The sequence below is a fragment of the Lagopus muta genome, chromosome 4 (genome assembly GCF_023343835.1).
Source record: "Lagopus muta isolate bLagMut1 chromosome 4, bLagMut1 primary, whole genome shotgun sequence".
In the NCBI taxonomy this organism is placed as follows: domain Eukaryota; kingdom Metazoa; phylum Chordata; class Aves; order Galliformes; family Phasianidae; genus Lagopus; species Lagopus muta.
The window spans coordinates 12387728-12404063 of record NC_064436.1 but is presented as its reverse complement, the minus strand read 5'-3'; the positions used below and the strand labels follow the sequence as shown (position 1 = coordinate 12404063).

The following is a 16336-nucleotide window of genomic DNA, read 5'->3' as shown; positions in this document are numbered from 1 at the left end:
TCTTCTTTTTTTTTTAAAACTTTCCTCATTTCCTAATTCCCAATCTCTTTTTTGTAATATATTTCTCTGAGTTACATGTTTTATACCTCTCCTATTTCAATCTTTCCCTCCCTCTCCTTTTTTTTTCCTGAAAAATTTTCCTCAGCTTCCACACACTTCTTCTAAAGATTTTATAATCATGTTTCTAATCAATAGTGTTATATTCCACTCTTCTGAGGATGCCAGTCTTACACATTAGTCCCAACAACTTCATAAATTGCTAAGGGATGGGACATAGTGGCTGCAAAGGTGCACAAAGTAAAAGGACCTGAGGGTGTTAGTTAACAGCTAGCTGATGATGAGCCAGCAGTGTGCTCAGGGGACCAAGAAGGCCAATGGCATCCTGGCTAGTATTAGAAATAGTGTAACCAGCAGGACTAGGAAGGTGATCCCTCTCTTGGTACTAATTTAATGGCTATGGTGGTGACAGGCTGAAGGTTGGACAAGATCTCAGGGGTATTTTTTCAATCTTAGTGATTTCTGGAGATCACTTTTAGTTATTCAGCTCTTACTGTCTGCCTCCATTTTGCCCAGCCTGCATAACTCCCTAGTAAGGTATTTGTGGTGGCTGTTAGTTGCTGAGGGCAAACATGCATATGTGTTGATATGACATCAAAGGCACAGTAAGGACCCAGACACGCTGCATCCACTCATAGGCATTTTAACACTTGCTAAAGCTGAAGTGTAACTGGCATAAGCCAAGGTTCAAATTCTGTGGTTGCAAAAGTAGGCTCAGGCAGAGCTAGAGTACTGCACTGAAAGTGCCCACAGTCCATTACAACAGAGCCTGCGAGTGTTTGAAGTCTCTTGTTTAAAAGTTTCTTTACTACATCTAAGTAAGACATAATGGAGAATTTTAGTGTGAACTGATAACATCACACGTAAAGGCAAATGATAAAGTATGCCAGGTGACAAGGAGTGAAACCAACTGTCCAAGCAGTGTGAAACACACTGTAAATCTACCAGTTCTTTGAGAGGGATTTGAGCTCCACAGGAAATAGCAATGGCTCCTATAATTACACTGCTCAGCCCAATGTTTTTTTACAAAAAGCCTACTCTCTACTAACATCTCTGGCAGGTTCTTGCTTGTTGTATGGAAACTGTTGATTATAGCCTGAACCTTTGACCACCTGAGGCAAGCAATGAGTCTGCTGCAGTAGCACGGGTGAAGGCAATTCACCTGTGCTACCTGAATGGGTGGAGCCTGGCTCCCCCTCTCCTAGACTCCATGTAAGTGCTGACTACCATAGAGGAAAGATTTTTTTTGTGGAGATTGCTGTTTGTCGGGTTTACTGTGTGCCTATGATACTGGTGAGTATTTCCATTTGTTTTGATTATCTTTTCATCGTAATTATCTTACTAAGCCTAACCTTTGTGCACCTATTGATTGTATGCTTGTATAATTAAAGAGTAGTAGAAACACTTAATTTTAAAAAGCTGTTGTTTATTTGACTAGCCTTAATTATATGTTATTGGTAATTAATGTTACATTAGGTGAAGTTTTTTTGTGTTGTTTTATCACGATAAAATTCAGTGTTGAAATAACTACTGAATATGTGTCAACACAGGCGTGACCGTATTGTAGAAGAAGGAGATCTCCACCACAATTAATAATTTATCTGTGAAACATGGAAGTGATAAAATCTAAGAACAATAAATAAATATAATCTACATCAGAAAAGTGGTCAGTATTGAGTGGGGACTACTCACTTGAGTCCAAATATAGTGGAAACAGTTTGGCTCTGGACACCCTGCTGAAAATGCTAGGACTGTTATTTGCTGTGTTAATGTAATTAAAGCTATGATCCTGATCTCTTCAATTCAAGTGTAGAGAAAACACTGCAGTAGAAAAGCAGTTGTCAGTTGTTTCTAAACCAGCTGATGAAAATAAGCAGAACACATTGGTAATCCAAGCTGATGACAAGAGTGTGGAAAGTTAAGAGACCTTTACGCCAAAAAGATCTTCAGTGGCTGGAGGCAGAGAATGTAGGAAATTTACTGTGGGCTATAATAATTGCTGTCTGCCCTGGGAAATGGCATCAAGGCCAGCGTAGTCATGGCTCCATGCAAGCACATCCTCTAATTATTGAAAAACCTGTGTAGAGTCTCAATGTTAATCAGTCTCTCAGAGACTTCAGCTTTATGTGGTTAGTGCGGATTTATGGCATTTTTCTTTTCTTGTTATTAAAACTGATATTTCACAAGGAAGAAAGTATCTCCAGATAACTGTTAAAATGCAAAGTTTCGGTCATAAAAGAGAACTGCAGGATTATTCTAAGACTATTCCACAGAGATCCCAAACAAGAAGGGTAAGAAACAAAACATCAAAGACGCGAGGAAAAGTGGAAAAAGATGAGACTTTAAAATATTAACTAAAGATGCAACAGTTGGCCTGTAGATTCAAGAGGTTATAGTGTAATTAATCAAGTGCTTGTTACAATTAGGGAAATAAACAGTACGTGTACTAATACAACATGAGTAATACATAACTGTGGAAAAAAAGTAAAACAAACTGAGAGGTTTGCATGTCCACGTTACTAGAGTTATTTGCATGGCTGTATTAATGTTGTCACTAGAAAATAAACACAGAACTTTGACTTTTTATTACATGGTCATTCTTTGCTTCCTTTTACTAATGCTGCAGCAACAGTATAACATACAACTTCTGATTATTCCACTGGGGCAATTACAAATGGCATTTCAGTCCATAATTCTGAAACTGCTTTGAAATGTTAAACTCGGTGGTCTTTACGAAATAATATATCGAATCAAATCTCAGATTATCTACTAGTTGTGCCTGCAAATTTTTGGCTAACAAAGTAGAGAAAGTTGTGTGTATAACGATCTTTTTTTCTTACTGTTACATTTTACATCAACCCCAACCTTCCTGAGGTATTTTCCATTTCATAAATAGCAGAACCCTGGGAAAGTTCACAGAAATGAAACCATAAAAATTGCAAACTTGAATGTCACTGACAGGATTTGAGAAGTGTTTGTGATGGGCTGGGTGGGGGCTGACGTGTTAGTCACACATCATTTAGTTGTTAGTTGTCACCGTTCTGAAAAATATGCCATAATAGATCTGATACGTTTACAGGTTTTAATTTACTAGTGATGGCTGACTGCTCTTAAGTGGCCTAAATTAATATCAAAATAATCTTTCTGGAAAGACACGCATAAATACTGCATAAGGTCTGACTGTAGACTGTACTTACAACCCGGGAGCAGCACATTTACTCCATATAGAAAAAGACAGAGCAAGGTATCCAATTATTTATACAGCAGCAGGAAGTTCAAAAGATGTAACTGGAATAAGCAGTGGGAATGCCTGAATCAGAGCACAAGGCTGGAATCAAAAAAGGATATGCAAACTGACACCTGATGTCAGCTCTTTGTACCTCTTAAGATGCCTGAAAGAAAATACTGACCAAACACCATGGATGTGTGCAGGAAAGATGCAGAACTATTTAAGGTACAAAACTTATGTTGGAAAGCAAGTGATGTGCATAAAAAAGTAATTTGAGACAAATGGACCTTAAGTACATCTTATCCAGAATGGAAAAAAGTCATCCCTAGTTAATTATTTTAGTGATTATTACTTCCAAAACCAAAGCAAAAGTCAGGTGTTCATAGCAGCACCACACAAGTGTTGATCTCGCACTTCCCTATGCGCATGGCTGTGACATAAAGCAGTAAAATGTGCTGTGTACTAAATTTCCAAAGTCTCTGTGTGTCCCTGCAATCCTCCTGGTTTTCTCCCTCTCTCTGTGGATACAGAATTTTGCCCCTGTTCAAAAGATGATGTAAAGTTACTGAGAAAAATCTACTAAGATAAAGAAGGAATGAAAATAGGGAAAAAAAAAGGGGGGTGGGGGGGAGGGAAAGGGAGACCTGCTCCTATAGGAAAAAGGCTCACTGAGCTATGAGTCAGAATTACAGAATTGTAGGGGTTGGAAGGGACCTCCAGAGATCATCGAGTCCAACCCCCCTGCCAAAGCAGGTTCCCTACAGCAGGTCGCACAGGTAGGCATCCAGGCAGGTCTTGAACGTCTCCAGAGAAGGAGACTCCACCACCTCCCTGGGCAGCCTGTTCCAGTGCTCCGTCACCTCACTGTAAAGAAGTTCTTGAGCACAATTGTGCAGAACTTCCTATGTTGCAGTTTCCAGCCGTTTCCCCTTGTCCTGTCTCCACTCACCACTGAAAAGAGTCCAGCCTCGCCATTCTGCCCCCCACACCTTAGATATTTATAGACCTGGATCAGGTCCCCTCTCAGTCTTCTTTTCTCAAGGCTGAACAGACCCAGTTCACTCAGCCTTTCTTCATAAGAGAGACGCTCCAGGCCCTTCACCATCTTTGTGGCCCTCCGCTGGACTCTTTCCAAGAGATCCCTGTCTGATGAATAACAACAAATTAGCTGTAAAGGAGCTGGTATTTAGAAACGTATCTGCTTGAAAACAATCCAGTTATCTGAGTGTCACTTTTTTTGTTTAGCTCTTCATGGTGTTAAAATTAGGAATTGTCAGTTTTAGGATGTGTGGTGTCTTTCACATTCTTTAGTCATCAAGTTTCTCTGCTGCCATATTTTAAGAACCTATGCCAATTAATCTACTGGAAATTAAGAAAAGATGTACTAATACCCTGAAAGCTCAAACAAGCACCCAAACCCATCAGACTGAGCACCTCTGGCAGTGAGACATGCCTTATTTTGGGATGTTGTCCTGTGGCTTTCTCAGCTGCTTCATCAATCAGAGGCACAGGTACATTCTGGCTGAATGCTGGGTTGTGGAGACCAGAAGTGCCTCTTAACAATTTCAAAATCAAAAGCATGTAGATGCTGACATTACAGCACATCATCCAGCAGGAGATAATGTTGAATTTTATTGCAGGTTAATCTTGCTTGTAGTAAACTCAAATTATCTTGGAAACTGCCTCAATCCTCCTCCCAGCTGAGCGCTAGCACTGAACTGGAATTTTAGTTTACCTTGTTACCAGACAGAGATGCAGTGTATTTAGCTGAAACTGTTAAATAACATTGTTGAAACAAAGACTCATTAATTGTGAATATCTAGCAACATCTAGGATGAAGTTGAAGAGTAACAATGTTATGACATAACTGTAGCAAAGATTAGGATGGCCCGAGAGAGGAGCTATTAGCATTGTCCTGTCTTCTTTCTGGGGTTGAGGCACATAAAATTCAGAAAGCCTGTATATTTGAAGGCAATTGATTTTCTAGATATAGCAAGGAATAGAGTATACCCAATCTGTTCAAATCTGAGGAAATTCTGGTGTGAAAATGCTGTATGTGTGTAAGAAGAATCCATGCCAAGAAAACTTTTTCTCAATAAACATCTCTCCCAGAGCCTAAATCATAACAAATTGTCTCATACAAACTCCTGTTTTGCGTTCAGAAAAGATCTTATTGGTTTTGGCTACGAGATCACTACAAAACAAAGGCGTTAAAGCCTGCTGCAACTACACACATATCCAAGTTCATGTGTTTAAACATCAGTATGTCTTTTCTAGGGCTTATACTCCTAAACTGTCTCTGCCAGCCACTGTCTTCAATTTCTTACTCCAAAAGGTGTTATTTGATTAGATAAGCTCTCAGAAAAACAGCAGGGTTTGGCCAAATCTGAATGGTTGCTGTTTTTTTGTTTTGTTGTTTTTAGGCAGATCCATAGCAGGTGAGTGAAATTATTCTTCCAAGAAATGCTGCAACCTGATTTGCCTGAGAAGCTCTGTATGTTGGCAGGGTCTCACTGCATTTGCAGGCTCCAGTAGTTCTGTTAATATTTTTATATTATCTGGTAATTTGGACACAGTCATAGGATCTTCAGCTTGTATTAGATATTCTCTATAATCCCTAGGGTTTTGTATCTTTTTTATACTTCTTCCCTTGTTTTTATCAGTTGTCACCTATTGTGCATCACTATTTTACTCTTGGGTGCTTTAATTATATATGAATGTGGTATGCTTCACAGCAGCTAGTTTCCATTTGCCATCTAAATATCTTTGTACATGAACAGAGTAACCTACATTTAACTTCACAGACATACAGGCAGTTTGCAAATCTACTGTATTTCAGATTTTTATTTATTTTTTTTTTTGTCTGCCTACTTTTATTTGATAATTGATTTTCTAGCTGGTGTTTCCTCTGCTTTCTCAACCTGAAATAAAACTCTTTTCCAGAAACAAAACAGAACACTTGAAGACTAGGAGGCTGGCTTGGGATAGTGGAGGGCCTCGTATTGGCTTCCTTGGTGGACTTCATTTTCTTAAGCTGGGCAATTTCTTTCAAGAACATCTGTTACAGGAGTGAGTATTTTGTTTTAATGCCTAATAGTACTAATTTATTAAATAATTTAAATTTCTGAAAATCAACTGATTTTCTGATCAACTGACAAAAATAATTCAAATCAGAATTCTTCAATGTATGGCTGCATTGCACTGTATTTCTTCTGTTTTTTTACTTTTAACCATCCCGTGAACACCTATTTGTACTTTTTAGAGTGTTCTGAAGTTATTTAGAAAGTAAATAATGTGGTTGGACTTCTCTAATCAATAGTTAATCCACAACTTGAGTGACAGTCTCGCTAATCAGGAAAGCAGCACGAACAAGTGGTAAGTAAATACAAATCAGAAAGCATCAAGAAATAAATGTCTGGAAAAAAAACAGCAATGCACTAGGGGATTTTCTGGTTTTAAATCTGCACAAACACAGATTGAGCTTAAGATGTGTAGTTATTGGTTAAACAATTTTTAATGAAATATAAAGACCTATGTGCTCTTAAATAGATAATTTATGTGCAATGTTATTGTCTCCCAAGGTTTAATTAAATGTTTGCCTTGTGGCTAATCAGCTACAATTAATAAATGAAGCCTATATTCATGTCACTTAGAGGGAATGTTAAAATTCCATTAGAATTTCAGTATCACTTTTGTGGCTGGTTGATAACCATCTAGTACATGAGAAACTTACACAAAACAAATTTGGTACAGACATTAATATGAAATTACATTTATATCATGCAATGCTTTTATCACATTTATCACTTCAATTTCCATTTGAAGGTAAGTACCCATAAGTACCTGGAGTGGAAGTATATGTTTTCATTGCGCTTTTCATCTCTGAAGCAGTTCCCAAATTTCAGCTTCAAGTTCTGCTTTGCCTACAGAGCAACACCTCTTAGCCTTACAGATACAAAGGAATTTACAGGGGAGGAAAACATCCATTAATCCACAGACCTCCTGCCCCCAAGGATTTCAACTATCTCTAGCATGATACACTTAAAGTCTTAGGACTATGTAACAACACCACCAGATTTTTATCCTGGATGCTAACTTGACATGTCTTTTTTGCTTCAGCTACTCTAACGTTATGAATCTCGGTAGGCGAGCACTGAAAATGTAGGTAAGCCTCCACGGGGTGCTTTCCCACCTGAACACGTTACATAAATAACCGGTCAAGAGGGAGGAGGCCAAAGACAATGCTGGCTGTCACTGACGGCATTCCTGAATCACAGAGTCCAACCCCCCTGCCAAAGCAGGTTCCCTACAGCAGGTCGCACAGGTAGGCATCCAGGCAGGTCTTGAACATCTCCAGAGAAGGAGACTCCACCACCTCCCTGGGCAGCCTGTTCCAGTGCTCCGTCACCTCACTGTAAAGAAGTTCTTGCGCATGTTTGTGCAGAACTTCCTATGCTGCAGTTTCCAGCCGTTTCCCCTTGTCCTGTCTCCACTCACCACTGAAAAGAATCCGGCCTCGCCATTCTGCCCCCCACACCTTAGATATTTATAGACCTGGATCAGGTCCCCTCTCAGTCTCCTTTTCTCAAGGCTGAACAGACCCAGTTCACTCAGCCTTTCTTCATAGGGGAGATGCTCCAGGCCCTTCACCATCTTTGTGGCCCTCTGCTGGACTCTTTCCAAGAGATCCCTGTCTTTTTTATACTGGGGAGCTCAGAACTGGACGCAGTACTCCAGATGAGGCCTCACCAGGGCAGAGTGGAGGGGGAGGATCTCCTTCCTCGACCTGCTGGCCTCGCTCTTTTTAATGCACCCCAGGATGCCATTGGCCCTCTTGGCCACAAGGGCACACTGCTGAAATCAGCTAAAAGGAGAATTTCAGATCTGCAAAGACATTTGTTGTATGCAGCTAACGTATTGTTATTTATCATTTCCACTACAGTAGTGCCCAAAGGTCTCCGGGCTAGGCTGGATTATAAAGCATTATCTATAAATAATATGCTATTACTTGTCTGTGTCACTGCTTACAATCTAGTTTAAGATGAGAGATGATTAGTGGTTGCGATCAGAACTAGAAAACAATAATGGAAGGAGCTCAGTAGCAATACAAATAAATGCAAAACTTCAGATATGCAACTTATTGGGAAATATATGTGTATATATATTCTTCAGCACAATGAAGGTGATGTCAAATAATTTTTTTCCACCAATTTTAGTGTGATCTATCAGAAGGAAAGTAACTGCAGGATGTTTCTATTGTCGTCACTTAAGTCATTCTTTTTGACTGCTTCTCCTTCGATTTGGTTAGGCCCCGGCTCAGCAACCAGTCATACCATGGTGCAATCAAGAAATGCACTCAGAGGAAGCTGAAAGACTGTAAATAATACTCCCTTTTATTAGTATAAAAAGGGTGTTTTTTATTAGCTGTAATACATTAAGGATATTGTCTGTATATTTTGTCTTAAGGAATGAAAACATTTAATAATAACTTATTTCTCTTGGGGTTGCAAAGATATCTTCATCTGTAAGTCACTCTCCTTTTGCGGAGGCTTTCATTTACTACAGACTGAAGACTGCACAAATTAAATGGGAATAACAGTATCAAGCAGAGCTGTTTAGCTCTGTTCCATGAAAAAAACCAATGTTCCATGCTGCAGGATTTTTTTTTTTTTTTGCTGCTCCAAAAAAACCTATGTTCCATGAAAAAAAACCAACATATGCTAGATTAAATAGATGATGACACACTGAATGCAATAAATGCAGTAGAGTTTCATAATAAGGTGGCTGTTTCTGTCGGTTGTTAATATCAAAAGTTCTACACATACAACATTTTTTAAAATGCTCTACAGAATAAATAGTCTTGAAGTAAATTCTGATTACTATTTTCTATTCAGTCATGAAGGAGACCTTCAAACTCGCTTGCCTGAGGCACTGAGAAGCTCCAGGTCTTTGACGTTCATGAAAGAAAGATAACAATCACTCTTCAGGGGAGAGATCTTATTATATGTACCCTGTGGGGTTTTTTTTTATCCTTTATCAAACTGCACCTTTGTGGGCCTTTAATTTCTTAATGGGTTGTTTATCCTTTTCCCCCATAATTCGTGATGATAAGCTGCATGTCACATAGATACTGTTATGCTGATGAAAAAAGTTGTACTTTTGAGACAAGTTGGTGATGTGGTTTGATCAACTTCTCACATAGATATTTCTAGATTGGTGAAGCAAATTCAATTGGTAATCCTACAAATGTTTAAGTAGGTAAAAGTCCATCTGAGGCTTACCTAAAAGGGTATGAATAAGAATATCTGAAATAGGTAAACACAATTGCAGAACCAGGATCAGATGTTAATGGGATATCTTACAGGTACACAAAGTGTTGGAGGGGGTGAATGGGAGGGGGGAAGAGAGAACAGAACAGCACGCTGAAACAGTTTTCACTCTATCACATGTAGAACATAGGACCAACAATGGCATGGCATGGAAGACTTAACAGCATGAGTTTTAGAAAACAGTGATACCTGCAGTTCCACCATTTGTGAATAAGTATATTGAATGATCTCAAACAAATGACAAAATCTTTGTATAGTGCCAACTCTGATTTTCCTACATGTGTCTCAGGTTAAGGAAATACTGGTTTAGATACTTCAGAAATTTATCAGGCTGCTGTGAATTCTATCCTCATTTGTAACAGTCATAGAACTGAAGGGCAGTATCTCTGGTACTTCCATGAATACAAATAAATGTTACTACCCACTTTGGAATCATGGAAAACGCACACTTCTAGACATGCAGAATAACAACACCTTAAGAGAAACTTTTGCCCATTCTAGTCTTCAAGGCTGAGGAAATGCTACTTGTATATATATGAAGTGTGTATATATCTGCTCAGTTTTTGATGTGCATCTGCACTCCTAATTCCCACCCAGATACATTCCATACTTTCATAAGTATTTACGCAGGATTGTTCCTGAAATAACCATTGCTTGTTAGCAAAACATAATCATATTCTTATTTATCTTCCTCTTAACTATATCAGTCCTCAGACCTGTTTCTTTAGAGCTAACCTTTGGAGGGTTGCTACTTATGTTTGCAAGTTGTTAGCAATATGAATGCTTTTCTTTGAAGTGAATAAAACAACATATAAATAAATGGTCACCAATGTGTTAGAGCAGTGTTAATACAGTTCTATTTTTTTTATTTTTTTTTTTAGTTTTCCACTGTAGTATTTAAATTATATAAACAGAGAGAAATTGAAAGCCTGATAAAGAAATGGCTTATGATATCTAATCCTTTAGCTCTAATATTAGTTTGGAAGACTTCTATTTAAGGACCAGCTACAAGCTACAGTGAGATGAAACATGACAAGGAATGTGAAACAAAGATTTTGGAGATGTGCATTTTCTTAGAAATATTTGGATCTTTCCTAAGCCTATTGTGCCAGCAGTGGAACTTGGCAGTGATCTAGTATATTGATGCATAAAGTGTATATAATGAACAGCAAGTCTAGTGATCCTTACAATAACTTTTACACTGTAAGTTTGTTTGATCTTTATCATTACTGCTGTCTCCATCTCATCACTCAAATAGAAAGCTGAAAAAAGGAGATATGTGATGTAGAGACATCACTGAGGCTGCTTAAACTGTATGTATGCTGTAACTGTGTGCTCTGTTAAGAACACTGGAAATCTCTAGTCAGTGTGATTCTACTTATTCAGATCTAAATGTGTATTTACCATGAAGAGAAAAATCAGAGGTAGATCATGCAGACTAGCCACACAAGACAACTCCAAAATTAAAATTGATGGCTCTAATGGGAAACATAACTTTTATATTCAAAAGTCATTCGTTGCTGTCAAAGAAAGCAACTGGGTCTTGTCTGGGACAGCCTTCCTTGCAATGAAAGGCAAGACTTGTGTAAAGGAGCTTATTAGGGCCCCTATTTATGATGTGGTTACCCTGCTTGTGTATTCAAGTGCTAGCTTTATGCTAGCATCTAACTATCAAGTGTTGCGGCAGCACTATTGCCTGCTGACCAGGAAGCTGATCAACACACAGCAGAACTGGGCTCCATGCTAGCGATTTGGTCCAAAAGTTCCTCATGCTCATCTCTAAAGAAACAAGAAGGGTATCACTTACAGAGTGAGTAAAACATATAAAGAGTCTTGAAGAATCTACTATGAAAGAAAAACCTTATAACGTACTTCAGGAAATGGCTCCTTTTGTGTGCAAGAGAAAACCATTTCTGGTTTGGGCCTATGATTGCTACCTACAAGTAGTACTACATATGTAGTACTACTTCTCTTTCTCTTGCACATGATTATCAGAAAGGTAGAAATGCCGTTTACATCTCATGTGTAAGGAAAAGATGCATAGGAAGTATTTATTTTTGGAAAGATTATCTGTTTTGAGAGGCAGTAGGTTTCTGGTTATTTGGTTTTGAGAGAGCTCACACACAAAAAATAAAATTTTGTCTAGAAATATTGATTGTAAAACCTTACAGGATTTGTCTGCAGAAATCCTCTGTTTTTTTGAAGATTTTGTGTATTTTATTTGGTATGAAAAATAACACTGGTCCCACAGCTAACTTTTGTTTAAAGATCATTCCAATCAGTACCTAGCTCAATATGCCATGCAAGGTCTCACAGAGTTGAAGAATCTCCCTGTTGACCTCTTTTATCCCAAGAGAAGGGATAAAAAGAGGAATGGGAGTAAGAGGAATATTGATGGAAGAAAACCTGGATATTTTAGAGATTATCCCTGTTCCATCATCCTCAGGTCAGATCTCCACCTGCAGCCCACAGCTGTTTTGTACTTTTTGTGTACTTTGCACTTCTTTGTACACTGATTGGTGCCTGGTAGCATGCTCAGGGCTGCCACCCTCACATTCCTCATTCCTGTGTTTTAACTTCCCAAGTCTGTCGTGGTTAAAGTCGACATCTTCATCACTTCATAGGGATGTTTCATCATTTAGACCGTTTTCTATCTTCTACACCTGAGAAAAGAAAAAAAAGAAGAAAAAAAAACACAAAAGAAAACCCTCAGATTTTCTTCAGTTTAATTGTTGTATATTTATTTATTTATTCCTTTTAAACCTTTTACAACTCAGTCATTTTCTACAATTTCTAACTTACAATGTACATCTGTTATACTAGATAGCTCCTGTTTTGAGATGTTTTCTTTGTAATCTAACCCTATCTGTTTGGCAAATGTATTCCTTCATCACAGGACGATGACTTTAGGAGTATCTTGGCTAACATCCTTACACAGTTTCCAATTAATATTCTCCCATCTCAGGTTCCGTTCTTTCTCCCAAAGACTTATCTTACAGTGGTCTTCACCTTTATAAAATTATGCCGTCCAACACATGAAGCATGTATATTATTGGTTTGGACTTAATTCTGTTTGCATGTAACAAATGTGATCAAATAATTATCAGTTATATCTAAGCTATGACTAATTTCTAGCTCTGTGCTCAATTCCTTTTTATGTGTCTAGATGAGGTCTAATATAGAATTTCCTTCTGGTGAGTGCAACACTTCTTAAGTTAGGAAATGACTCTTAAAATATTTTGAAATTCCAAGTACTTTTTAACACCAGCAGTATGAGATGTCTAGCATGTGAAATTCATCATGGTACAGGAATGTTTTCCCTATATGTTGTAGACAGGTAAGGCATAGTTCCTGCTGTTCTCTAGTGTGATTTGATGGCTAAGTACCCTGTCAATTTCTGGCTTATCCATTAGAACACTGACCCATAAACATTCAAGATCAGGTGCTTCCGATTGACATCAACTCAGAAACAGGTAATGCCATCTCTGAAGCGCTTTTTATCCACTCGATCCTTCCAAAGAAGATTATAACAATTGATTTTGACATGCCAGTTTTCCAAACAGTTTTAGCAATAAAAACTGGGTCAAATCTGTGCTACTAAATGACCTCTTCCACTGGTGATAAGTGACTGAAAAATCTCTGCTCTTTGTATTCTTTGGTGTCCTGATTATGGTTTTTCTTTTTCATCCACATTTACCAAACCTTCATTGGTTCCTTCTTGCTAGCTCTATTTCCTGTAAGCTGTCAGACTCCTTAGCTGATCAGTAGAAGAGTTCTTCTGTTACAGACAGCAGGCTCTCACCATAGACAGTGACAGGGTTTTCCACAAACCCAAAATCTTTATGCCACTCGCTTAGATTAAATCTGGGCTTATATGCTTTTTGTTTCCTATTACTCGATAGACCTGAAGGACCGTCTGAAAAGGTCCTGTAACAAAATACAAGTCATTCACAGCTGTGAACCTCTAGTCCGAGACGAGTTAATGTTAAAAACCGTCAGCTGCGCTGGGTTCTCACATCTTCCGGAGCTCATAAGGTTTAACTCAGGGTTAGTCGCTTTCTCGGTAGTCTCTCACCGCTCGCTTCCACCCTCGGCACCGCCCGCCCCCGTTGCCATGGCTGGGCCGGGAGCGTCGGCACCATAAGGCTGCAGGGCCGCCGCGCTCTGCTCGGGATGGAGGCTCCGCGCCGCTGCTTTTCAGGTTCGACGCGAGGGGACGCGCCGTCCGCGACCCCTTCTCCTCCCCCTCCGTCCTCGCGGGGCGGTCCGCTATTTCGCCGGGGGGTCGGGGCTAAACGGCCGCTATCGGCCGTGCTGCGGTGGACGTTCGTGTCTTTAGAAAGTTCTGGCTTTTTTTTTTTTTCGGAGGGGCTGAAGCAGCGTTGCAGGAAAACGCTTTGGGTCTGCAGGTGGTTAATGAGCTAAGGAGAAAGATGAACGCACCTGTCTCGTAGCCAGTCAAGCCAGCCGGTAGTCTGTGGGGGTGCAGCCGCTCCTGGCTCGGTGCTTCTGAGCCCCCTGCCTGCCCTGTCCCACCGCTGCCTGCAGTCAGCCCTCCTGCTTGCCAGACTGTGCTGCTGCGATTGAGACGTGCTCCAAAAGTAAGGGGCTTGCAGCAGGCTTTGCCTTTTCTCTGGGCTACGGTGTTGGTATAAAGTTTACTAGCCGTTCCTCAATGAATAGCACTTTCCTTAGCTGAGATCTCCCTTTCTGTGTTGTGTGTGGATGCAAATCTGCACTTTCTGTAACAAGTGTAATTTTCTACAGTGATGAGATACCAGTGCTTTCTGTAGACTTTGTTGTAATTATTTTTTTTCCCCAATGACACACTTTTGTAAAATGATGCTGCCTCCAATTGTAAGTTGTTTAATGTTTTTTGGTTTTTTTTTTTTTCTGTAACAAATTTAGGACTACAAGCCCTAAAAGTGCGACTCAGAGGAATTAACTATATTCTGACATCTTTTTCAACCCATAGTTTATTGCTATTCCATTCTAAGTAACAACTTAAAAAATTAAAAGGAAAAAAAAGCGTCATAATGAATGTAGCAAAATATTTCATCAGTGAAATGGCTTTCATTCACAGAAAGGCTGATAAATAAAATATTCTTCTACTCTGATAGCGATCATCAAGTTGACTTATATCTATCATTCCATTCCTACAAAAGGAATTTTCTTCCTCTAAATGCAGCAAATAGTTAACTTCTTCCTCTTCTTTCCTCTCCTCCTCCCCCCCCTTATATTCTATTTTCCAGTCCCTATTAAAAGTTTCTGCCTTGGGGCCTACCAGCAGGGCATGCAATACCTACATTAAACCAAATTTAAAAGTGAGGGTGCTCCTGCTGCTAACGTCCTCAGATCACAGACATGCAAAATGAAGGAACTGGCAGCTGAAACTTTAATGGTAGGAAGTGGAGGCTGAATACTTGGGGAAAAAGCACAGTAGCTCTCTATGACAAAGAAGTCCTATTAGCATTTATGTACTTCAAAATGACAAGCTAGACAATTCTACATAACTGGGGCTTTCTGCTTTTGTTTTAAGTAAAATCCTATGTTGCGTGTATAGAATTACTTGGATTTTTCTACTCACATGCTTGTTACTGGGACAATTATGTATTATTTTGAACATTAATTCACTGCCTTTTGTTGCATTGCACGTTGCATGTTCAGTCATTTCTTCACCTTATGTACCAGCATAGCTTATTAACATGTGGGCATACCTAGCTTGAGGAAGCACAGGGAATTACATGCAAGATGCCTGCACTGGTTGTTTCTATGTAGATTAAAAGCACTCCAATGAAGGAAAGAAAACTACTGACCTTAAGGTTATATCTATTCTTAAGCATTGCGTCCTCATGAAGCCATGCTGAGGCCCAAACAGATTGGCGTGGAACCGGAGGGCAGTATTATATGTGATGCAGTGAAAATAAAAGATTTAATTGAAAAGTGGTAAAAAGGAAACTAGATCATTGTGAAAATATTATTTCAAATAATTGGGGTTTTGTTTACTTGTTTTAGTTGAAATGAAAGTGTTGCCTCAAGAAATCATTCAAAGCCCACCATGGCATCCCAGGTTTGAAGAACAAATGATTTGTCCGCCATTAGGTTTTGCCAGGTATGTGCCTTTTTTTCTTTCAGAGTATGATTATTTTTACTGTGAATAGCTTCAATCTGATGTGCAAATTTGATGAATTCTTTTCAATTTGTTGCAGTGTTTAAAAATGCAAAAGTAAGAAAGAATTGAATTTTATCCTAGGAAAGGTTGTTGTTAAAAGGAAGAAAAAATGGAAATGCATTCTGTTTAAGGTAGATGTTTCATCCTGTTTTTTCAAAGCATCTTCAGAAACTGTAGGAAGTTATTTCTGAATAGTAGGTATTGTCTTGCATTGATAAAATGGAAGTTAATGAAAATGTACCTATTTGGATTTTTTAAAATGGTCTTTTTTTTTCATTCAAACAAAAAACAGTTTGGCATCTCTCAAAATATAATGAATGAATATCTAATATAAAATATAATGCCTGAAAACAACAATATTATCTTGTAGTTAGTGCCTGTGTAAAATACAGTACCATAATCCTTTCAAGCTATATTCCTACATGTGCTTTCATGACTTTACAGTCAGTTTCCTTTTCTCTTCCCAGTTATTAGTTGTCTATGCTTTTTTGTCTCCTTCAGTGAATACTCCTAGTTGCTATCCAGCCCCATAATTTTATAGAACAAGTC

The 16336-nt window shown here is 38.8% G+C and overlaps 1 protein-coding gene across 14 annotated transcripts in view; it reads left to right on the top strand.

Moving 5' to 3' along the window:
• TTC29 (tetratricopeptide repeat domain 29) overlaps positions 1 to 16336 on the top strand; it is a 365054-nt gene that overhangs the window by 231202 nt on the left and 117516 nt on the right. For 11 of the 14 annotated variants that reach the window (XM_048942642.1, XM_048942641.1, XM_048942640.1 and 8 more), the window contains 2 exons: positions 6230 to 6355; positions 15631 to 15727. In XM_048942642.1, the coding sequence (XP_048798599.1) occupies positions 15636 to 15727 (92 nt within the window). In that variant the 5' untranslated portion in view covers positions 6230 to 6355; positions 15631 to 15635. Of the gene's footprint in view, positions 1 to 6229; positions 6356 to 13104; positions 13817 to 13983; positions 14217 to 15630; positions 15728 to 16336 lie in introns of those variants that run through there. The other 3 variants (XM_048942653.1, XM_048942639.1, XM_048942652.1) reach the window with 3 other exon arrangements.